General features: G+C 38.7%; 1 protein-coding gene across 2 annotated transcripts in view; it reads left to right on the plus strand.

Moving 5' to 3' along the window:
* Window positions 1-23,838, plus strand: part of MAP3K5 (mitogen-activated protein kinase kinase kinase 5) — a 100,238-nt gene that overhangs the window by 11,922 nt on the left and 64,478 nt on the right. For both annotated transcript variants that reach the window (XM_042017443.1, XM_042017442.1), the window contains exons 2-3: window positions 17,193-17,332; window positions 20,006-20,029. In XM_042017443.1, coding sequence (XP_041873377.1) covers window positions 17,193-17,332; window positions 20,006-20,029 — 164 coding nt within the window. The remainder of the gene's footprint in view (window positions 1-17,192; window positions 17,333-20,005; window positions 20,030-23,838) is intronic.

A 23,838-nucleotide genomic window follows, 5' to 3' on the forward strand; every position in this document is an offset into this window, starting at 1 on the left:
TTTCAAATAATCCTCTATGCCAATAAATAAATACAAGCAAGATGACAGTTACTGCAATGTGCATATCAATATCAGAAAAGAGAATTGTCCTCCTGCTAGGAGTATACTGCTGCCTCACTCTAGCTGCAGTGCTAAGTAGGGTAGGAAGATCATAAAATCCATTTTTCTGTGCACTTACTTTCATTAAGTAGGACTGCTGGAAGAGTTGAGAACATTGTATCCTTTGAGATGCAGTCCCATGGCAGCTTAAGTGGATGAGAAGCTAGACTAACACACTTCTCCCTGGTGCTTCACCAGTGTTTGGAGAATTACGTGATGAGGTAGGTCATGGAGCTGGCCTGATTGCTAACTCACTCCTTTACTTCCTTCTGGTTAGCCTTCTGTTGAGTAGGTTCTGTGAGCTGAACATGCATTCCAGAGGACAGACCAAAAGCAGGACTGCAGCAACCTGTGTTGAGATTGCCTAAAGGTGTGGTTTCATGTTATTCTTGATCTTGTCTCCTTGCGGGTTGCCTCATATCCTTTCCTCTTCCGGTCAGGGTGGCTAAGGAATGTATTTCATGTTGGCTGTGCCAGCTGTTTGTTCTCTCAGTCTGATGTTTTTCAGATACTTTCAGTTTACAGGAAGGTTTGAAAACATTGTCTGAGTTTTGCTCTATATTACAACAAAAACTTGAGGACTTCTCATCATCTGAAAGTTCAAAGATTCTGCCACCTGAATTGAAATATCGACTACATCTTTGCTAGCAAATAAGTATTTGTGGTGTGATGTCCCACTCTTAAGGGGAGCACCCAAGATTCGTACGTGCTTATGGTCAAAAGGAGTGACAAAAGTCAGAGGGTCTGCAAAAGCTTACAAAGTTTCGTTAGATTATACACTTGCCATGGAAATTAGTACGTTAGTCTGCTGTCTCCCAGTATAAGCAACAGTAGTGGGTTTTGGATAAAGTGGTAGAGTGAAAAGGAAGAGAGAGAGAGATGGGTTAAAGAGGGAGAGAGAGGGAAAAAGGAAGAGAGATCAGCAGTCTTGGCTCCAGTGTTGATCTAGATGATGGTGTGACCAAGGTTCTGGGGTGCACACACACTTGGACTTTGTGGGGGTACCTTTTTATAGATAAGTTTTCTCTGCTCCGGAGATAAGTTTCTCACTTTCTATGCAAGTTAGTTATCACGCTCAGTCCATTCTTTTAGACCTTTCTGGAAATGGGTCAGAGGGCTTAGGGGGTCTGTGGTGGTCTTGATCCCCCTCTATAGTCCATGCCCACTTCTTGACCTCATTCCTGCTCTTGCACTGTACTGTGTTGTGCTTCTCTCCAGGAGCCAGAACAAGGACGTTTGTCCTGGAAAAGTGCTGCCCTATCTCTATATGGCCCCCTTCTCCAGCCACATCCTGTTCTTTCTCACAACAATCCTTGGCTGGTTCCACAGTTATCCAGGTATTGGTGTTCGGAGACATACACATTAGTCCCCTTATCTTCAAGGCTTCTACACATGGATACCAGAGTTCAGTGGCCTATGCTGTTAAGCTGTTATCACTTCTGGCATGCTTTTTGTCTGTGCCAATAAGTAGAGCCTCAGTAGCATTCCTAGTGGCCTGTCTGAAGCAAGCGACCTGAGGCTAGGAGAATTTAAGGCTGATGTAAACCATTCCAAGCCACTTGGTCCTGAGGCAGAAGTGGGACCTGGGACCATGTTTAATCAGTCAGCATCGCTTTACTGGTTTCCTAGTTTGGGTGTAACAAGTGTGCTTTGAAGCTTTTGTTCAGAGCTGAGGAAGTGCGGTTGCAGTGCTGTATCTGTTCAGGAAGATGAGTTAAAGATACTGCATTTGTGAATGCACAATTCCAGCAGCTATCTTAGCTTCCAAGTTGACAGTCTTCTTGAGGCCCTTAGATTGAATTAAGGGCAGTGAGTAGCTATTGCAAGTCTTAGGCCTTAATAGCCATTCAGCAAATAACCTGCTAATATGTGCTGTTTGTTGAAAAAGAATCTCTCAGATTCACCATATAGAACTAGATTGCAAGTACAGCATTTGTGCATCTTTTCCAGCATGGATCATCAGTTTCTTTGTATCTGCATGAAATGTACAAAATGTTACAACTGAATATGATGTAAAAATTTCGTTTTCCATTTAATCATTTGATTTTTCAGTCAAACTCTAATGCATAACTCAGAGAGCACATCTCAGTTCCTTTTTTTGATAAAAGATATAATATTTTTCAGTTATTAGTTTCTGCTTAAATGTAACTGCCCTGCAGTTATACTCAAAAGCCTTCAGTGTTGTAAATGAAGAAGGTTGACTGCAAAAGAAACAAATGAAATTTCAGGAGCTTAATTTTTGACTTATGATATTGTAAATGACTTGGTTTATGCTGGCAAAATTGTTTCCTTGAGTTTGTGCTTTAATTTTCTGGTCTTTATATCCAAGTATTTTTGGATAAATCTCTGTGGGAGAGTGATTACTCTGTTAAAAATGAGTGTGTGAGTAGGTGGTGGCTACACTTTTTTCCCCCCAGTGTTTCAAGTGTTTCTTCATCCTAAATATTTATTTTTCTCTTCTATAGATAGAAGGTGAAGAGCCTGAAGCATGAGAATTTAAGTGTTTATATGTTTCAAATGCAAACTGAGCTAGGTTTCCTACCAGTTGTGTGTGTTATTTAGTTTGTGTAAAGCTGAATATCTATTTTGATGGCAATTATTCAGACTTACATCCATGTAGCTTTCCTGTTTGCATCAATAATTGCTGTAGGAAAAAAAAGAAATCTGTTTTTAACATAAATGGCTGTTACCTTTACCATTTCAGCACTGCAGGTTGAATGGTGGTTGAAGCCTATGTTAAATATTGCAGTGAGATCATGTATACTGAGTTATTTTAGTTAATTGGTACTAGAACACTTAGAATATTAACTGTATTCCAGAAGTTACTTGGAATGAAAACATTTTTATGTGTACGTAGAATACAGAAGAAATAGGAGTATAAGATTAGGGAAATCACCTGTTATATGTGCAAATGGTAGTTCCTGCCATTTTGGCTCTACTAGCCTATGCCAGTCATCAAACTTTCTCTTGCCCCACTGATTTAGGCACTTGGAATTGATGAATTCATAAGGTTCTTCTAGTATCATTTCCTTGGTTCAGTTGTGAGCTGGCTAGCATGAGGTTTTGCTGTCTACTGTGATTTAAGAAATATAGGTAATGGATTCCTTTGTAGGCTATTTTCTCCAGTAAAATGTTTGCTTGTGTTTCTATTTTGGAGTCCTTGTTCTTACTCAAAAATATGATGCAATGCAAGTCACTTAAAACCTCATTTGTAGTGCTAGTTCTGCTTCAAAAGTGCTGCTGGTACAATATTTTTTTTTCTATACATGGAGTTCAGCACTGTCCTAGCTTGGTGAATGTCCATATAGAAATACTTCAGAGTGGAATTCAACATTTACAGTGCTCCAAGTGCTTTATCTTGAAGTCTTTTTTTTTGCTTCTGCTAGCTGTGATGCTGGCCATTCCCGTTTGTGGGTAATGTATTTACTTAAGGATTTCATCTATAAGATGCTAAAGCACTTTATGGAGGGAACAGATAACCATCTCATCATTTTAAGGAGAATGAAACCAAAAGGATAGAGAGTAAATGACTCACCAGTAGACCGTAGCTAAAGGTGAGGAGAGAACTCAGTGTTCCTGAGTTTATGAGCTGCTGGCTGGATCAGATGTGCTGCTATTGTGATCACTGGTGATTTAGATATGACTCATTTCTGTTAAGAAGACAAGAATATCCATGATAGTTAACATCAAATCTGAAATTTAAAACACTCTTACACAGTGGCTGGATATTAAATTGTACTGCAGTAATTCTAAATTAGTGCTCTAGCTGTATAAAAGTAGTTTTCGGTACTGGAATCATATGCAGAGATGGGTTGCCTTTGGAAGTAAAGTTTGAGAATCTTGAATTAATAGAGAGAGTAAGAAGCAGCAGTAATCCAAGGCTGTTCTTGCTGTAAAACAGAATTGAATGAGAATGGAATCATAGCTATCATAGGCCACCTGGAGTTACCATTGACAAAGCCAAATGCTTATCAGATCTGTTTAATCTCGTTTTGCAAGAATTAGCAGCAATCATGTCAAGCGTTAAAGAATTTAACTCAGATGAGTCATATCCGTTTTCTGTTGTGGGATGCAATAGTGCAGTTACTTGTGAGGCTGGGCAGTATGTGCTGCCTTAGAGGCAGATGGTGGTGGTGTGAGCAGTAGTATTTTCTGTATTAATTTGCAACTCAGTAGTTGCTTCTCAGGAATTTTGAGTGTGATATTCCAGTAACTTAAATACCAAGTAACTACTTATGTGCACACATGTGGTTATTTTGGTAGAAAACTAGTGTGGGAGGTTTTGTCCTCCTTAATAAGAATAATTTGTGTATCACCTCCTCTCCCCTTTACTGATACTTTCACTGTTACTCTGACAGTCTTGAAAGGTGAGGGGTAGCACTGGTCTGTGCATCTGTTCTCCAGTAAGCTAAAGCAAAGAGTCATAGCTCAAATTGTGAAATTAATTTCAAGCTTGGTCTGTGCAAAACAGAGATGAACTTAAGCTATGTAAAGCAGAGTGGACGAATCTGTTTCTGTCTGAACTTTTATCCTAGGCTTTTGTAATTGCTGTCCTTGGGAGCTGATGAGAGATGAAGTTTACTAAAGGACATCCATTCCACACTTTATTGTACGTGGCAACCATAGTGTAATCTTGTAACTTGTATGTCTGCAACTGTATACAAGGCTGCAACTTTACTTCTTTCTGCTGGGTATAAACGCCTCGTCCTTGTTACCTTCTAACAGGGTGCTTTAAATTTTTATAAGTATTTGAGGCTTTGTGTTACAGGGCAAGATTACGTAAGTCTGCACCGTAGAGTGCTTTGCAAAGCAGGACACTGATTCCAGCTCCATCTTTTGTGAATTGTTGCGATAGAAGAAAATTATAGTGCCATGTTAGTGACATATGTCTGGTTTGGTGGAGGGTTGCTTTTTTAATTTCTGCATACTCCAAGCTAGAGTCTCGTCTTTACATTTAAGACTTTATTTTCTGTGTGAAGTTGATACTTTTTTACAGTGTTTTTGGTGGAGCCCAGGGGATCTTTCAAATTTGGTTTGATCAGGTGCCTCTTGTTTATTCTGCACTTCACCTGTGTTGACTGAAGTAAATTGATTTGAGTGGTTGAGTGCTGCATGTGGGTTTTTTCCTGCTGAATTGCAAGGAAGGCTGTGTGTAAATGTTGTACTTGTGACTTACAGATCACTAAAGTCTGACTAAGCACTATGAAGGTGTCCTACCTGCTTTCAAATCATGTTTGACTTGTGAAGCTTTCGTGTAGTGTTAAGTGGAAAAAGCAGCTTAACTGTAATTCTACACCTTTCTTTGTTGAAAGAAAGTGATGGTGGTTTCTTTTGTTTTGTTTTATCTTTTTTTTTTTTTTTTTTAAGGATGAGCTGGAGATGGATGAGGTATATTAGGTACGGAAGCAGATACTGATATGCCTTTCTGTTTTTTCAAGGATTTCTTTGAAATAGGACATAAATAGACCTTGTAAGATGCAGATGTATGGGAAAAGTAGACATAATCTTTTGAATTTAAGCAACAAATATTTAGTACATTGCAAATAGACAATAAATGATAATAAATTTGTGTGCTAGCAATAATAAATTCATTGCTGTGTGCTCATAGGGAAAGAACATGCATTGCTACCTAGAAATCTGTGAACAAGGAAACAATTGATAAACTAGTGCTTATACAGGTTTATTTTGGGAAATATTGGTCAGTGCAGCCACTAAACCAATTTTAAAATCAAATGAAGAGATGGAGACACAAAATTACTAAATGCTGCAGGGTATGCTTATTTTTTAATCTATTGTGGTTTCTAACAGAGGTTAGAGCTGTTGTGAATAAATTTCTGAAAACCTCACAGGAGTAATAAATAAAACTTGTCAGGAGTCACAAGGAAAGAAAGAAAGGAAAAACCAGAAGAGTCATTTGCTGTATAAATCTGTGATATGTCATATCTTTACTACAGGCGTCTTTGCTCATCACATTTGAAAAACTGCATTTGTATCTTGGTGGAAGACACAGACAAGGGAAAAAATGGATTATCAGAATCGTTCATGGAGTTGTTTCCATGCAGATGGAGACTGACTAGATAGGGTCTTTTCAGAAGAAAAACAAAGGGAATTTAAAATCAGGAATGGAAGGAAAGATTTATTAAGGAGTAATAACTCATTTTAATTTTTGACTTTCTAACTCTTATCTGTAAGCAGCTTTAGAAGAAGCTAAAAGAAGCATTTTTCCATAAAAGGATATAGTTAAATAGTCTTCAAAAGGACTAACATTCCTGAGGGATGGGTTTGCTAAGACCTGTTATGTATTGTGTGCACATGAAATTACTTGGAAACTCTTCAGGCTGTTGAGTTTTCAGATGCTTTAGAATGTACCATGTGGCTCTGAAGTTGCTCTTCCTTTCCTTTTCTTTTCCTTTTTGGGAAGATTGTGATGTTTTTAAGAGATGATGGTGTTTTTTTTCAGAAAACATGGCATGTGAATTCCAAAGCCTTCAGGCAATTAGTTTTCTCAGTGCCTTTCTGTTCACGGGAAAACATTGGGCGTTGCAGTGAAAATGCTACAATGTAGAGATTTTTGTGGAGAGGGTGGCGAGAGCCAGGAGAGGTAGGTATGTTTTTTGATTATGATGAAACTTGGTGTCTAAAATACCCAAATGCTATATTATTTATGAAAAATAGGGATTTTTTTAGAATGGAAGTATTTCCATGACTAAGTAAAGACATTTAACAAATGTGTTTGTTTATATCTCTTAGAAAAAAATCTGCTTCCAAGTTTTCAGAAGCTTAGGAAGGTTCCCATTTTTTACAGGCATTCCAGATGCTGTTCATCATAATCTTCAAATGCTTGTATTTATTTTTCAGTCTGTACTTGCTGCTCATGAGTCTGCTAAGTTTAAACCGTTTTTGGTATCACTGGGTTGGAAAACATTAACTCTCATGACTTGAAAATAATGTTATAAGAAATATTTCTGCATCTTTGAATTAGAAGCACTTCCAGAGTCTTTTCAGTGGCTTAATGGACATGGCTCTGGCCTTCTCAAGAAGGGTCTACAGTCTGTCTTAGACATTTAGCTCCTCTTGGTGCAGGCCACATTTCTAGTAGAACCTATGTAAAAATGAGCAAGCTTCTTAGCAAGAAATTGAAAGGATTAGCTGTAAAGAGGAGGAGCTTTCGGATGGCATAAAGATATCCTAAGGAAAATTCCTTCCAGAAAATTTGTGCTATTTATCAACAGAAATTCTAAAGTAATCCACAGCAGGTGGAGTTGCCTCATGAGAAGATGAAGGAATGGAATGATGACCTTTGAAAGGAGAACTCCTGTTCAGATGAGGAAACAAGTTAAAAAATGTGTAAAAATGCATGTAAGCCTTAATAAGTTTACTTAGTTTCCAAAAGAGTTGGGTCATACTTGCTGAAGACTGGTTTGTTTTTTGTTTGTTTGGGTTTTTTTCAGTCTTTCTCGAATGCTTCATCAACAGGGAGCAAAGTAGGGATCCTAGGCAGTCACGGTGGAAAAGGAAGAGTTGAGAATAGTGCAACTTCCCTGATACTATTGTAAGGACTTTCTTTAAACAGATAAGGCTGAGGGACTACCTCAAACTTAAATTGCCAGAAGATGTTTTAAAATAAGCTGATAAAATGAACATCAAGGCAATGAACAAGCCATAGGAAGTATGGAAAGATGACTCAGAAGTTCTCAAGGAGCTCTGACTGAAACAAGATGAGATGTTAATTATGGTGCGTGACTTCTGAGTTTAGTTGACGTCGGCAGCATTGCAGTGGCAGATTATACTGGTATTACATTAGGGCAAATGGGTTAAAAATATAAATAACACATCATTTAGATTCATGGGTAAAATCTGGCAGCAAGGAGGAGTTCAAGTGGCTTTTTTGTAGAAGGAAATCACACTCTTCTTATGAGCCTGTACTTAAGGGTAATCCATTTAAGACAGTATATTGAGTTGTCAAAAAGCTTTTGATGGGATGGTTTACTAAATACTCTTAAAGGGAAAAAATGACTGGAGATGACATCCTTATAACCCTGAGATAAGTGGACTCTTAAAGGAAAGGAACAGAAGGTAATTTTTGCAATGAAGCAAGGTTGCCAGTAGAAAAACAGGCTGTTGAAAGGATTGTTCTGTACTTTCTTTTTTGAATTGGCTTTTTTTCACAGCTGATCTGGAAATTTCTTTCTGGTGAAAAGGGTGGTGATAATGTTTGCTAATGTGCAGGCTTGTCAAAACTTTAAAGAATAGGCAGTAAAGAAATGCATAAAGTTTTATGGTAGCAGGCAAATGAGCAGGTAAAGGACAGCTGAAGTTCAGTGATAGTGAATGCAAAGTAACATACATGAAGAAAAGCAGCTCTAATTATTCATGTAATATTGAGCACTAAATTAGTTATTGATATTCAGCTTTCTAGGTAGCTCAGCATTTTTCTGTAAATGTGTCTGGATTGTTGTCTAATAAAGCTCAGTCTTTACTTGGCTCATTCTTAGTATGTCTGCAACACTGCCCGCTGGCTTCTGGCAGAGAAGAAATAGCTAAACAGTTTTGATCTGATCCCTCCAGCTGCTGCAATGAAACTCAGACTTGAAACTCAGACTTTGAAGTTTGGAAGTGGATCTGCCTAGACATTTTTGTCACAGTGAGCTGAACAAAGGAACCAAATATATAACTGTGTTGTAAGTGAAAATAGTGAGATTTTAGAAAAAAAGAAGCTGGAAGACTTCTTAGATGGAGAAAACTTCAGGTCACTAAGTCAAAAATAAACAGAACAGAAAAGACAGAAATAAAAAGAACTTTTAATCAGCTTTTTCTCCTGCCCATCCTGTCCTCGAGGTGGATTGTTGTTTCCTACTTTGGTTTAATGATCTCTGCAGCTTTGGAGCTGTACCAAACTCTACCGTTCACTTAAACTTTAGGAAAACTTTCCACCACCCCTGAGACCTGGCTGTTGGGTTTTCATAGGACTCTCCTTTCTTCTCTGAACTTTTCTGTTGGCTCACTTGTGTTCTTACAAGTTCTTTCTTCTTGGGTAGGCTCGGTCACTTCTCCAGAGAATGAATAATCACTCTTTCATCTTGCATCTCAAAGACACATAACATGGAAACATAAACCAAAATAACCACACAAATACTGCCACATCCCTTATTTATTTATTTATTTATTTATCTGTTTAGGGGGGCTTTTGCCTGCTTATGATCTTGTTCAGGCCAAAGGAGCGTTTGGTCTTCTTTGAAAAAAAATTGCAATCATGAAGATATTTTGAACAAAACTTCCAAACGTAGAAGTACTGATTTGCTACAGCTTGCCTTGTTTTCATTGACTACTTCTGCTGTTGTGCCTGTGGATTGCTTAAATAATGTTTGGTACAGATCCTAACACTAGCCCTGTAATGTACTGCTGTCTTCAGCTGAGCTTCAGTAGTTATCCCGTTGAGGTCTGAGTATTTTTTCTGATACAAAGTTCAGAGTTAAGGTAATCTTTAGTATTTGGTGTTATTGGTACTAGGGAGCCTGTTTCACTAGGATTGATACAGATGCAGTGAGCCTGAACATATTGAGGTTATTTTTAAATAAATGGCTCTTTGTTTGCTTGTCATCTTTTATTCTTGCCTAATGCTGAGTTCCTCCCACATGCATCAAGCCGAGAGTGGGTTTTTTGAATTATTGGGGTTTGGAATCATGTGATAACATTACAATCCTGTTTTGGGCCAAGAAAGAGTGGATTTTTTGAATCTCAAGCTTTCTTCTTTTTTCTTTTTCTTCATCTGGAAGCCTTTCTATATTGTTTCAATTGTCTTCAGATCATTGACACAGTGATTTAGGTTTTGGTGTGTAGTTTGATGTGTTAATTCCTACACAACCCTTTATTGTTTGTCATCTACATCTTCCTGTCTCATTCCTTTTCCAACATCTGTTATAACTTTCTTTGTGTTACCAGTTCATTGCCAGCTTCTGCTGTTTTACTTTGGTAATTGCCTTTGGCTTATCTCCCATCAGCTTTTGATTACAGAAGCAAGAGGTTCTTTCCCCTTTGCATCTTTGAAGCATAGTGCAGACAAAAAGGCCAGAGTTTCACTTGGGGGATCTTGGTCTAGAATACTGTTGTTGTAAAAAAAAAAGTAGCTTGTTTTTCTCTCCTCCTTGCTTTGATGGTTCTACCTGGTGAAGTCTCACATCTGATTTTGTGAGAATGATCTGAGCCATTTAGCTATAAAAGTTGCCAGGAATAAATTTGCACGAGTTTTACTAAGGAGCACCTCGACGTATTGTGGGACAGGGTGCAAGTTTTGCAATGTGATAACAGATCATGACCAATCAGTTAAACATTTGGGGGGAGTGCTCCAGGACATTTGGATTTGTAGATTATGAACTTTCTTGTGATTTCTGGTTTAAATTTATACAGGCACAGCTTATATTTGCTCTTGCACATTGTCATCCTTTTACTTAACTAGTTCCTCTTTCTTACCCTAACTAGAAAGAAATAAAAAACTAATAATGATTTAAAAAGAAGAAAGATTGCTTTTATGTGATTAGATAGTTTATTTTTGTTATTGAGCAGTCTCCTAGAGACCTAAATTGAGTCACATACTCAATTTACAATCTATCAGTATGGCTATAGATGCCTAATGTCATGAGGTAGATTGTGTGAGTGTGCTTTTATTTATTTTCTGTATTGTTCCCCAAGGAACTTTTCTTCCTGTGGTATTATATATGGGGTTCCTGAACAAGTGGGTGTTGCACCCATGTCTGTATGGAGGATTGAAATTTACTTACCCATTGGAACAATATGTGACTCTCAGGCAGAGGTAAGTAGGTACTCAGTTGCATCCCTGCAGATATTGTGGTGTCTGGTGCCTTCTTAGTGATTGTGTGGGTGGAAAGTGAGATCATCTAACTGATCCAGGAGTCAACTGATCCTGCACACACACCCCACCCCTCCAAGCAAACAGATAGACTGAGTTGTCTCACTGGGTATTGACCACACTAGATCTGATACAAACGTGGAAGAGGGTCAGAACCACCCCTAACAGTAACAACTGTTTGATGAGTTTATCTGAAGTGAAATCATACCTTTTTGCTTGTGAGTCTAGGTGTAGAAATTCACTTTGAAATTCAAAAGCAGCTCAACTCAGTTTAGCTATTCAAGGAACAGTGGACTCTTAATACCAGCATGAAGGCAAAATACTTGGATACTATTGTATCCAAAGGAAACTTGATGCTTTTTGGCCAAGTATTAAGTGTTCCGATTATTTCTAGCTCTACTTTGTGTTATGCAGCATCTGGGAAGGGACCAGCCACCAGACAGCTGGGTTTGTGTTGTATCTGCTGGGAATTTGTGCTCAGAAATTCCCTTTTGAGTAGGTTGCAGGACAGGCTCTGATCTGTACTTCATTGATGCTGGATCTCTGCTTCCATTGCATAAAAATGAGAGTGCTTAAGACAGGATTACTGTAAGATTCCTAAGTCATAGTGCTTTTCACTAGACAAGAACTAGCTCATGTCCATCACATGTTTTTGTCTTGGTGCCCTTAAGCCTACTTTGAACATCAGTTCAAGCTTCTACAAATACCCTGCTTTTCCTCTAGTATATGACATACTTAACTTACCTGTACCATCATTACCTGTTTTTCCTTCCCCATATTCAAGCCTCAGACACCCTTATAAAGTCTGAGGTTTTTTTGGTTAGTGTCTCCCAACAGACTGGCTTGGCTGGACTGGTTTCCTGGGAGCCATTCACCTGTGTTTAGGTATTTTCACCTCAGTGCCTCCCATCATTTGTTTCCGGACTTGGAGCCGTATGAGACACTCTTGACAGGAAATGTCTGGTTCCAGTGCTGTTGACAAGTCAGTGGCATTGTGGTTTGCACAGTTGAACCAGAAATACCAATCTGTACTGACGTGCTGGGATCACCAAAGCAGGTTTCCCACCTCATGCAGGCAGTCCCTGATAAACAGGAAGATATCTATGCCAAGCACAGAGAATCATACAGAATTTGAAGTAGATAAGGATATTCCTTGCTTGTTTCTGAGAGTTTGCCCAATAGTAAGTGTCATCATATTGTTATTCTAAGGCTGAACAGAGCTGCTACTGCAATACGAAATATGTTTGGTGTTCAGACTTGCACCAAAACAAATTTTGCCCTCCTTTCTTTTCTTCTGTATCTCTGTCAGAACAGTATCTTACTCTTTTAACCCTCAAGTGGAAAAGAACACAAAATCCTGGTCTGTCTCAGAAGTTGCCATTATCATCATTCCTTTTCCCCTGATTAATTGTGGGACAATGAATGCAAGGCAATGATCACATGTTTAATACCAATTAATCAGAAGATAATAGCAAACATAAACATTCGTTGTTGTATAGCTGCTCTGTTTGTATTCATTGTTTTTCCTGGCAGCACTGTAGTAAGCAGGTAGTATCAAAAAGTAGGGCGTACGTATCTGGTATCTCAGAGCACTTGTTTAAACATTCTTCTTTGCCCTGTTACATTTAAAATAATGAGTAGGAGATGGACTTTGACCGCTGCATTTCATTTATCACTGTCTTGGTGACTAAAGGCATGGCTAATAGCCAAGAGCAAAGGGCTCTATATCCACTAATGGACACTTACTGGGTTTTGGCCGTGTTAATGTGTATACCCTTGAGTTTTTACTATTTCTTAAGACAAGTGAATTAGAGATTTTGTATGTAAGGTTCTCAGTCTTTGCACAGACAGCTTAAAGAGAATAAAGTGGATTTACATCTCAAGTAAGAATGATTGGTAAGATGGTTTTAATATATGCCAAACTTCACAGAGATGTGTACTTTTTCCAGTACTCAGGCAAAAAGGGTCAAATGAATTGCCTCCAATTCCAATCCATGAATCTTGTTTCCCAGGGTAATAAGAAGCCAGTTACTCTGCAGTGATATTTTGTTCTCTTGAATGCGTGACAGTGTGTTTCAAGCTATTGTTGGTGTGGATGTTAGTTAGCCTAATAACATGGATTGTGATGGCTGGGTGGGTGTTGGTGTGTCTGCAGCTCACTGTGTGGTTACTCAGCTAATGTGTACATCGGCAGCTTCATTAGAAGCAATTTGGCTGCTGTCAGCAGGCAGGCAGAGCTCAGGGTGATTTAGGATATGCACACTAAACTGCCTCCTGCTGTATTTGTGCTGGTTTTGCTACCTAGGCCTGAGTGAATTAAGCTCTAGTCTTGTGTTCATGATACATTTGTCTTGTCTAGTTAGGCATACCAGTTGTTGAAGGAGATGGGAGAGAAGGTTGTGATTAGACTTAACGTTATTGCTCATAAACTATCAAGAGACAATAATTTGCTGCAAGACTTACTGTAAGACTTTCTGTAATGTCAAAGATGATTAGAAGAGGTAAAAACTGTTCTATCCCTGTTTTCTTTAGTATCAGCGATCTGTCACCTGGTCTACTTTCATGAGATAGAGTAACTTTTATCCCGTACTTTGGTCTTGGGCACAGAACTAAATTTCACTTTCTTGTAACCTGTGAGGTTGCAAGAATTGCAGTTCTTGCACTTTTCGGTCTTTTCTTAGTGTTTTATGAAGTATGCTTCCATACCCACCCTACTCATTAGTCTCTGGAGCATGAACGGACTTTCTTTGCTGCAACGCTGAAGGTATGCAAGAGTGTTTGAAGTGAATTGTCAGTTCCTGGTCTTCAGAGTGCTTCATCCTGAGAGCTGAGGTGTTGAGAGAGCTCTACTCCGATTCTTGTGCTTGATCAGGTTTTTACTTGCCTTGAAACTCAAACCACAGATGTTTTGGTAAGGGGGTAGTTCCAGTATAACTGTAGAGCTGATTACTCCACCTTTATTGAAATACCATTTTGCCACTTACAAGACTGTGTTCTCCAATGAAACTTAGAAAACTTATCTTCTATTGCATGAGTATGTTTGAATTAATTTCATCTGGGAAAAATGAGAGTGAGAAGCAGATATACAGGATTCTGGCAGTTTATGTATCGATGACAAAACAGTTCTTTTGGGTTTAGCTAAACCCTGGCTCTTTCAAACTAGTGAGAATTTTGATATATGTATGTATACTTTTATGTAGATTTGTCTTTAAAACCATCAGTCTTGCTCATCTTTGCTAAACTTCTAATCATATTTTATGTAGCTGAATATAGTGTTTGTCTGTTTTGTGGTGTACTCAATGGTACATTTCAGGTGCTCTGTAGGAATCATTACCACTCCTGTTTCTCTGTGGTGGTTTTTTTTCTCTTTTTTTTTTTAATCCCAAATAAGCTTCCATTTGCTACACAGTATTTGACTTCTGCACTCCTGTCAAGTGCTCAGTATACTGATCCCTCCTTTGGTCAGAGGAGTTTCTCTCCCGATGTTGTGAAAGAAGATAGAAACAGGTCTGTCAGAAGAGCTGATTTAGGATGTTTTTTATTTGGATTGACAGCTGATCCCAAAAGTGCACATACCTTTTGTGGCTTGTTGGAATTGCAGGTAAGGTTTGGGTTGTTCCCCTTGGAAATTGTGATACAAGCCCTGAGGCCTAACCCGAACTTGAGAAATCTGGGCTGTGTCATGAGTCTTTATCTTGAAATGCATAACTGCTAGAGTGAGCAGGAAAGCTTCACAGAAGATGAACCTGTTCTAAGGAAGACACTGCTTTATCTATCAAATGAGATTATCCAGTAGACCTGGATTTCATAGAAGTCTTGACATGCTAAGGAAAGAAATCCTCTTTAGTTACATAAGAAATAGAAATATCGCAAAAGATTTTATGCCAGTATCTTGGTGTAATTTTTCATACAAATATTTCTTTACCTGTGGTCCTTCCTTCCTCTGCATAAGTAACTCAAGGTTTTTTTATGGTTTGGGGTTTATTTTATTTTATTATTACTGTGATAGGGATGGTACAGGACCCAAGAATGTTTCCTACAGTGTGGCCCTGAGTCAGGCTCTGTTCAATGGATTTGGCCAGCTTGACAGTAGTATATATACACACATCATTTTTTTTGAGTTCCTCTTTCCTTCTTCAGGATCCTAGGAACTTGCCATTTTAACATAGGATTTCTCAAGTGTTTTTTGTAATATGGCTTTGATCAGGCTCCATCTAAAGTAATATTTCTCTTTTAATCTTAGTTTTGCAACTCTAGTGAGAGCACATTATCTTGCAAGATTGCAGAATTAAGTCATGGCAAGTTGCGCAAATTTTCCTCCTGCCTGGTGTTAACAGATATAGACCATAGATTTAGAGTTGCTCAAGGTTAGACTTCTATGTGAATAAGAGCAGTTAAAAATATAACTTGTGTTATGGCAACTTTTGGAAGAAAAACAAAGCCTAATCTCACCCAAAATATAGTGGTGTACTGTCATTCTTGTTTGGCTTTTGTGATGCTTCAGTTTCCTAAAATTAAAGGAAGTGAGTTTATGTGTAGTCTTAGCAGTGCACTGCCTTTTTTACTTCAATCAAATTTGATGGAATCCATACTGCAAATATTTTTGTGAAATTGGACAGAGGGGGTTGCTTAGAACACAAATTATGAATCTTTTAGAAAACATAATTTAATACTAGATTTTTAAGTGTGAAAAAATATCCTTTTTTGTACCATATTGGTCTCCTCTCTTTTAATCTTGTTTCTTGAAGAGCCTAAGCTTGTATAGGCAAATGTTTGCTCTTTCCCCTGTGTGTATCTATCCTTCCTTCATGTTTTTAAATAATTTATAAGCCTGTAGGCCAGTTACAGAAAAACATTACTGAAGAGTAGATGTCTCAAAGGTACTAGTTTTCAACAAGTTGGAGAGACACTGCTTCCCCATTTGAGAGCAGGGCCACAAGGGTTATCTTTTATTTAATATCTTCATTTCAATTTTGATGATCTAAGTAAACAGGTGAGGTGGAAAGTTGTGGTTAGAGGTAGAATCTCTTATTAGATTAATTAGAGTAGAGAAGCTTGAGGGTACATAAGCTTTTTCCCTGCAGAGCTTGTCTTGCTATCTGTATTTTCAGTCATGAAAGCATCCAAAGGAAGGGAAAAGCACAGAGATATACTGGAAACCGGGCTGCTTTTATTGTCCTACTCTTAACAGAAGCATGTTTCTCTGGGTTGGGTTTGGTTTTCTGTTTTTTGGTTTTTTCTGAAAGATAAGAAAAAAATTAATTGGGTGAAAAGACAGAAAGGTGTTTGTGGAAGAGGTAGAGATGTGTCAGTTTTCTTGCTTTGCTCTCTTGATTCTACTAGACTTCTGCACTGGAAATATGCTGCCTGGTATAACAGAAATCTTACAAAGAGCAGAAATAATTAATTGCCTTTTGTTATATTTTGATATTGGTGTGAATTTGGCCAATAGAATCACATAGTTTAAGAGAAATTGTGGGCTACATTCCTTGTTCTGTAAGCATTTGTACATGTGCTTGATTTTATTTCTGCAGGTAAAATTTATTATGAACAGAATTCTCTGCACAGTAAAGTTTTTACTTACATGGGGATTTCTTTGGCTTTACATATTCACTTCCTTGTTGCTTCTCTGCATCTGTACCTTGTCCTTTTCTCATTCTCTCTCTCATCTTTCTATATTAATCAAAATAGATCTGAATGGTATTTATACTGCAACATTACCTTTCAGTTTGTTTTCTTCCAAAGTTCTAGTACAGAATCTATACAGTATGTTCTGCAGTGATGTACATAGTTTACATGAATTTTTGTTGCAACTTGCACAGAGGGTAAAAACACATCAAATGTAATTTTTTCCTTTATTTTTACCAAAGGTTATTGGTCACCATGTATAGATTTACCAAGCGGATTTTATTCCTCAAGACAGCAAATGAAATTTTTTCCTTTTCTTGATTAGTGGTTTATCTCTTCTTACTGTTTTAAGGTCTCACTTAAAGAAAAAAATAGAGGAGTAATAGTGGAATACAAAAAAACTAAACCACATCCTGCTGACTATATTTAAAATTCAGGCATAATAGCTAAAATGGGGAAATCCCTCTAGACCTCTTATTTCCTACTTAAAGCCAGGTCTTCTTATCAGACTAAACTGTGTGAAGAAACATGACATAGAAGTACTTGACTGTCAGAAATGTGTAGCATTGACAATAATGTTTTTCATTTCTTTCTGCAGATATTGCTGTTGTAGAGATGAGTGACGCTTTCCGTCAACCTTCCCTGTTCTACCACCTGGGAGTCAGGGAGAGCTTCAGCATGGCTAACAACATTATCCTCTACTGTGACACAAATGCAGAGTCTCTGCAGTCACTGAAGGTAGCTCTGGGTGGAAAAAGGGGGTTGGGGGGAAAGTGACAGCTAGTCTAACACTTGAAATAGTTTCTCTCTGTAAGAAATATGCATACCACTTGTGGTTCAGATCAGAAGAGCAAAAATGTTCTGAGGCCTGGCAAAGTTGTCTACAATGCAATGCTGTAAAACTCAGTTTAGTTTTCTAAAGAGAAAGATTTAGGTTACTTGATCACAGTCAGTTAAATACCTAGGTGTTAAGTGGCTGTTTATGGAAACAGAAGTTTGGCAAATCTGAGATGAGAAACTAAATTCATGACTTTGTCATTCAAGGGAATTACTGGTGTTTGTTACAGTAATAAAGATCCTGTGAGAGTGGTAGTGTGTAGGCAGCAAAATAATCCTTGGGTTTTAGCTTTTGTCTAAATTAGCAGTTTTCTGCCAAAACTTACGGGACCTCCAGATACCCTCTGCTAAGTCTTGCTGAGTTGCAGCTGTTTGCATCAGGTACCTGCAAGATTGCTGTGCTGGAGATTACCAGCAGTGTAATGGAATCAGTAAAAACAAAACTCATGCCTCAGTGCACAGTATGGTACTTTGGTTTAAGGCAAGAGGGTGTTTTAAGATAATCTATGGAGCTGTGAGTTGTGTCAGTCAAGGACCTGATACTTGCTTCCTACTGCAACTATCCGAAAGGTTTAGTAACTTCCATGATGGGAAAGGATAGACAACTTGGATGGCAGTCTTTTCAATTACTTCCCCTCTCTCAGATGCATTGGCTTTGCTCAGGAGGTGTCTTATGCTCTTGCGCTTCCCTTCTAGGCTTTGCTGAGAAGCAGCATTTACAATGAGCAGCTTGGTGAGTCAGACTGCAGTCTGGGCACCACCACCTCTCAGGAAGGGCTTGCTTCCACTGCTTCTGGCAAGTGCAGGCTATTTGGTTTTGATTCTGTCCCCTTTTTTTTAGGTTGGCCCTATATTTGGGAGGGACATGCTTAGTAACTCAGTGTCTTCTCCCTGCTTTTCCCTTCAGATTTTCTCAGCTAACTGGACCACTTGCAATCCAATTATTTCCTTTCTTTTTGCACACAAAAGAGTATACAGATAAAAGCCCTAAAAATAATGCTAATGATAAAAGATGTATCTGGGAATTGAATTCAATTGTGTAAGTACAGTGATCTACAGTATAAGCAGAGCAGAATTTCACTGTACTGGGCAAAGAGCCAAATACCCAACTCCCACTGAAGAATCACTTGGGATGAGGCACCAGGCTACTAGTTTAGAGGCTGGACTTTGAGTCACATGCTGGATTCCCACTGGCATCAATGGAAGCCCAGCTCTGTGCAAGGAGGCTTGGATGTCACAGTTGCCACCAGTACTCTGCTGACTGAAAGACTCCCTTCAGTTTCCTTTAGCTTTGAACTGGGCCTGTGTTTCTGCTCTTGACAGTCTGTAGGAAAGCCATCAAAGAGCGAGATCCTTTCCATACTATTTAGTAACTGCCTAAAAAAAGTAGCTATCGGCATGCTGGGACACCTTCTGCGGCAGCGTTTGTTCCTGTATTTGTTACAGCCAGCAGATAAGAGTAGAAGCAATGCAGGAAAGCATGTGCAGTTTTAATCTTGTATAGAAGGGGGGAATTCAAAAACTGAAAATGAAGGAAATACAGAACTGCAGCATGTGATTCAGTCAGGGCATAAAGCAATGTAAGTAAGCTTTTGATGGTGAAATGTTCTGTATGAACCTTCAGGCCAGGCTGGGCAGGGCTTTGATCAACCTGATCTAGTCAAAGATGTCCCTGTCCATGCTGGGGGTTTTGACCAGACATTTATGACCTGCACTTGGAAAGCTAGAAACAGTCATGTGTGAAGCAAGCCCTCTCAACAGGGAGAAGAGCAGTTTTATCGAAGCCTGACTTAAGCAACATGGAAAGTATGAGGTGCCTTGGTTTGACGCTGTGTTTGTTTTTAATGCTGTTGTGCTGGTGAAGCTGCTCACCAGTCCCAGAGGCAGAGGCATAGCTATCTGATAAATCTGTTATGGTTATTGATTTCTGGGATCAGAACTGGCTGACAAATCTTGCTGGAAGCAAGATCATTGTTCAGAAGTGGTTTACACATGCACTGTACCACCTGGATTAGTGTGCAGGAATCAGCTCTTTCCATCTGTGTATGCTTCTAATTCTCTGAAAATCCACACTGAAAATGTGAAGATGTGGTTTTTGCATCTGATTATTAGAGCCAAGTGAATTTCAAGCAGTTTTGGAATATTTTAAAACCTCATATGAATACTGCTTTTACTATTCTTTTTGGTTGCTTCTCCTGGTAGCAAAATGCTACTTACTATATTTGACTTTTCAAATATGAATAGGTGTTTATTAATAGAAAACTTCTGGACATCATGCCTCTAGGCAAATTTATAAATGGAGGGACATCTATGTATGTGTATATATGTATATACACGTGCAGACAGTATGTACGCTCTTATGTATATATAAGTTGTATGTATCTACTTGGTTCCATAGTAATTTTGTCCCTCCTGAGACAATATCTCATTTATGTTGATTTGACAGGCATAGAAAACATCTCTAAACCAACCTTTTCTTATCATGCGTGCAAACAATATTGGAAAGTCATACTGATCAGATGTCTTTCCTAGTGCTATCAACATTATTTTCTTTTTTTTTCTTTTTTATTTCAGGAAATTATCTGCCAGAAGAATAATGTAAGTATGATGTATGGATTTCAGTTGAATTATAAACATTCCAAACTTATGTTTCATTTAATGTTGTTTATATTCTGTTTTCCACTTGAATCATTTAGCACTCTCCTACTGTATTTTTACAGAGTTAGATGCAGAATTCTGGAAATTCTAGCAGCAAGTCTGTGTAGATCACTTGGTTGCTAGGTACCAGGCTCACTTCTTACCTTGCCTCTATCTATCAGTGGTATTTTCTCTGCTGCCTTTACTTGTCTGTCATTATTTCACATCCATTTGCATTTGTCATTTTGATTATCTTTTTTTTCCTGTTGCGTTTTTCTGCACAGTGTTCTTTAGTGTTTTTTTATAAAAACTCTATTAGAAAGTAGAGTCATTTGGAAACTGTTGCTCATTTTAGAAACCCATGGCTACAGCTCTGAAAAAAAAAAGTATGTATACATGTATGTATCTATGTGTATATATATGTATGTATATATATGTGTATATATATGTATATGTATAAAATATTTATAAAGAGAGGGAGTGTGTGTATTTATTTCTAGAAGTTGAGTCCTGGAGCCTGTTAGTCCAAGTGCAGTGCAGATCCCGGTGGTCTGTCTGACTGCCAGTCATTAAACTGTAGGTTTCTGCACCTTGGCACCCCTTTGGTTTCTGAGGTTGACCTTGCAACTCTCCCTTCTCTTTTTTACTCCCAAGTTCAAAGGAGGCAGACTTGTCGCTGGGAGAGCACTGCTTTTTCAATGTGGTTTGTCTGGAGCAGCAGGGCCAGTCATCTCAGAATATATATCTGGCACGCTGAGTTGTTCTTGGCTTCTCTTTGTGACTTACTGGTAGCCACATTTGCTAATATATAATTTCATAGAGGTTAGTCAGTGCTGTGCTGATATCCTGAGGTGCTATGTGCATGCTGTACAATTCCACATATTTGAATAAAATTTTCTAAGGGGCAGATAAGTATTTCATTTCAGAAATTGGCCAGGTTTTATTTTCCACAGTGCCATGAAAACTGCAGCATTCCTGATTTTACTTCTTTATTTAACAGTGAATTCATGGATTAAGTAATTACTTCTGCCACTATGAAATATGTCTCTCTGAAAAAGATGCAGTCTTTCTTTTTCTCTGCATGGAGTTTCTAAAGATGGCTTCAAAACCAGTGTGCGCTTTGGTCTAATGCTGCAATTTAAATTGCAGACTTTTTTTTTTGTTAAAATACCAAAAAAGCGAAGAGGTTTTCCTATAGAGTTTCTGTATAGCTGTTAACCAAAAAAGTGCTTTTCAGAGACTCACAGAAGGCTGTAAAAGATGTGCTAGACTAGAAATCTCTCGCCTGTCTCTAATGAAAGTGGGGGAAATGATCAGTTAGGCCTTTTACATAAAATGAAAGAGAACAGTAAGGCCTTTTTTGTAAATGAATGTATTACATTCTGTGTTTTTGTTCTGATGGCCTAGGACCTAGGGAAAATGATGTGTGACTAATGTAATGATCCTGGGAGGGTAGGGGGAAGAGCTCTCTTAGCAGGAAATCAGCAGGAGATGACTGGTACAATAGAATAAAGGGAAGATGTCATCTTGTCCTGCTTTTAAATGACAGTCCCCAAAGCTCAAGGAGAGGTATGATAACTTGGCCTTCGTCTGTTTCAGAAAGGATTGTTCTGTTTTCCATTTAAATTTGGATAGGTTACTGTGACACTGTCATTTATCACTTTTAGAAATGTTTCAGTGTATGCCAGAAAAAGAATGTGTTCCTTGAAAGTCTCAGATGTTTTCAAGCACACCCACATAACATCTTTTCTGGGAGGAAGTATTTTCCCTGGGATTAGAACAGGGAAGTCAGTGAAATGGATTTAGCAGCTCTGTAACTGATTTTGTCTCCTTTTTCCTCATTTTTTCGTCATGATGTCAGCCAAATTACCTGGAAGCAGACTTTTCACAACGTTGGTGCATGCCTAACTATTGAATATAATACCTGCTTCATAAAAATCATGTTTCTTCATAAGTTATAAGATTCTTGGGTAAATGGGTGCGACAGAGGTTCTGTTCTTGAGAAGCCATGACTCTGATGTCCACCTTTAACAAAAACAGTCATGAGACGTTACTATTATGAAAAAAAATGAAATTCACATATGGATAAACAAGGAGTTCTGTCTTGCTGTTCTAGAACATGTTTTTTAATAGCATGCAAACATCAGCCATATCAGGACCGTGGTATCCTTGGCACCAGGAGATTAAAAAGGTTCCAAAACAAGTGTCTCTGTGTGTGTGTGTGTATCTATATATATCTGCCTAACTGAAATGCCTTGTGTTTGCTTTTCCTAAACCTTGTATCCCTAAAAAGAAGTGGGATTAAAAAAAAAAAATCTATTGCCAACTGTTTTGTTCTTCTGACTGGATATTTGTATTTCCTAGTATTAGTCAATACAATGTTGCGTAGCTAGGATAAGCTGCCTGGAGCCTGTCTGGGCAGAGCAGTACAAGATAACATTGGCTCATTTCCTGTTATATGTGGTTTTATATCTATTTAGTTGGACCTTTTCCAAATGTTCCAGTAATACCAAAACCATACATTTTTACAGGGAGTGATACCTTAACATGAGGTACTTACTTTGCTGGTTGAAAGCTCAAGTTTAATTTTTGCTGTTATCTGATTTTTGAGGTCAATCAAGCAGCAGAGGCATTCTAGAAATTACTAGTAAAGAGTTTCAGTCATGAGATGTAGCTATAAAGGTTATGGTTCATGACTGTACCTTGCTAGTTTTAGCTAACCAGTTTTTATTTCATCATAATTCTCCACGGTTTAAATTTTACCACCTTTGGAGGAAAGTTGCAGATCTATTCAATTTTTTAAAAATTTGTCTTCGTGCTGAATCTGATTGTTTAATGTGCATGTATTCTACATGAGGTTTGCAACCCACTGCCATAAGTTACACCTTGACACAGTGCACACCTTTCAGTTCAGGCTGCTTGCTTACACCAGGTTGGAGTAGTGGATAGCCTCGGGAGCTGCCTGGGGTGTGAGATTGCAGTGCAGCTAGTGGCCTGATCAGGAGGGCCCTTGGAGGCAATGGGAATTGTTCTCTTGGGCAGCTGACTTGCAGGTGTTAGCGATTAAACAACAGGGTTAGTGTTGTATGGCCGGGCACCCTTAGTAGTGTTTTGCTTTTCTAACACTTGAAGGGATGAGACTGTAGTGATAGGACAAAGGGCAATGGCTTCAAGCTCAAAGAGGGTAGGTTTAGATTAGGTATTAGGAAGAAATGATGTACTGTGAGGGTGCTGGGGCACTGGAGCAGGTTTCCCAGAGAAGCTATGGATGCCCCATCCCTGGAAGGGTTCAAAGCCAGGTTGAATGGGGCTCTGAGCAACCTGGTCTAGTGGAAAGTGCCCCTGGCCACAACACAGGGGTTGGAACTGGAGGACCTTTAAGGTCCCTTCCAACTCAAACCATTCTATGGCTCTATGACTGTAATTTTTACTGGTATTCCATAGCCTTTCCTAACTGCCTCTTGTTTAAGATGTAGCTTGGGAGACAGTTCGGTGTAGCGCTCCTTCAGTGTGAGTGGAAGACCTCAACCAGTTCTGAAATCCTCAGCGCAAGAGAGACATGCAGCTCCTGGAGCAGGTCCAGCAGAGGGCAACAAAGATGATGAAAGGTCTAGAGCATCTCTTACAAGGAAATGCTGAGGGAGCTGGGCCTATTCAGCCTCTAGAAGAGACAACTGAGAGGGGACCTCATCCATGTCTTTAAGTGTCTGAAGGGTGGGTGCCGAGAAGATGGAGCCAGGCTCTTCTCAGTGGTGCCAAGGACTAGGGCA

The sequence above is a fragment of the Corvus kubaryi genome, unplaced genomic scaffold (genome assembly GCF_017639235.1).
Source record: "Corvus kubaryi isolate FWS band 111438036 unplaced genomic scaffold, C.kubaryi_AGA036_p1.0 split3-73, whole genome shotgun sequence".
Taxonomy (NCBI): domain Eukaryota; kingdom Metazoa; phylum Chordata; class Aves; order Passeriformes; family Corvidae; genus Corvus; species Corvus kubaryi.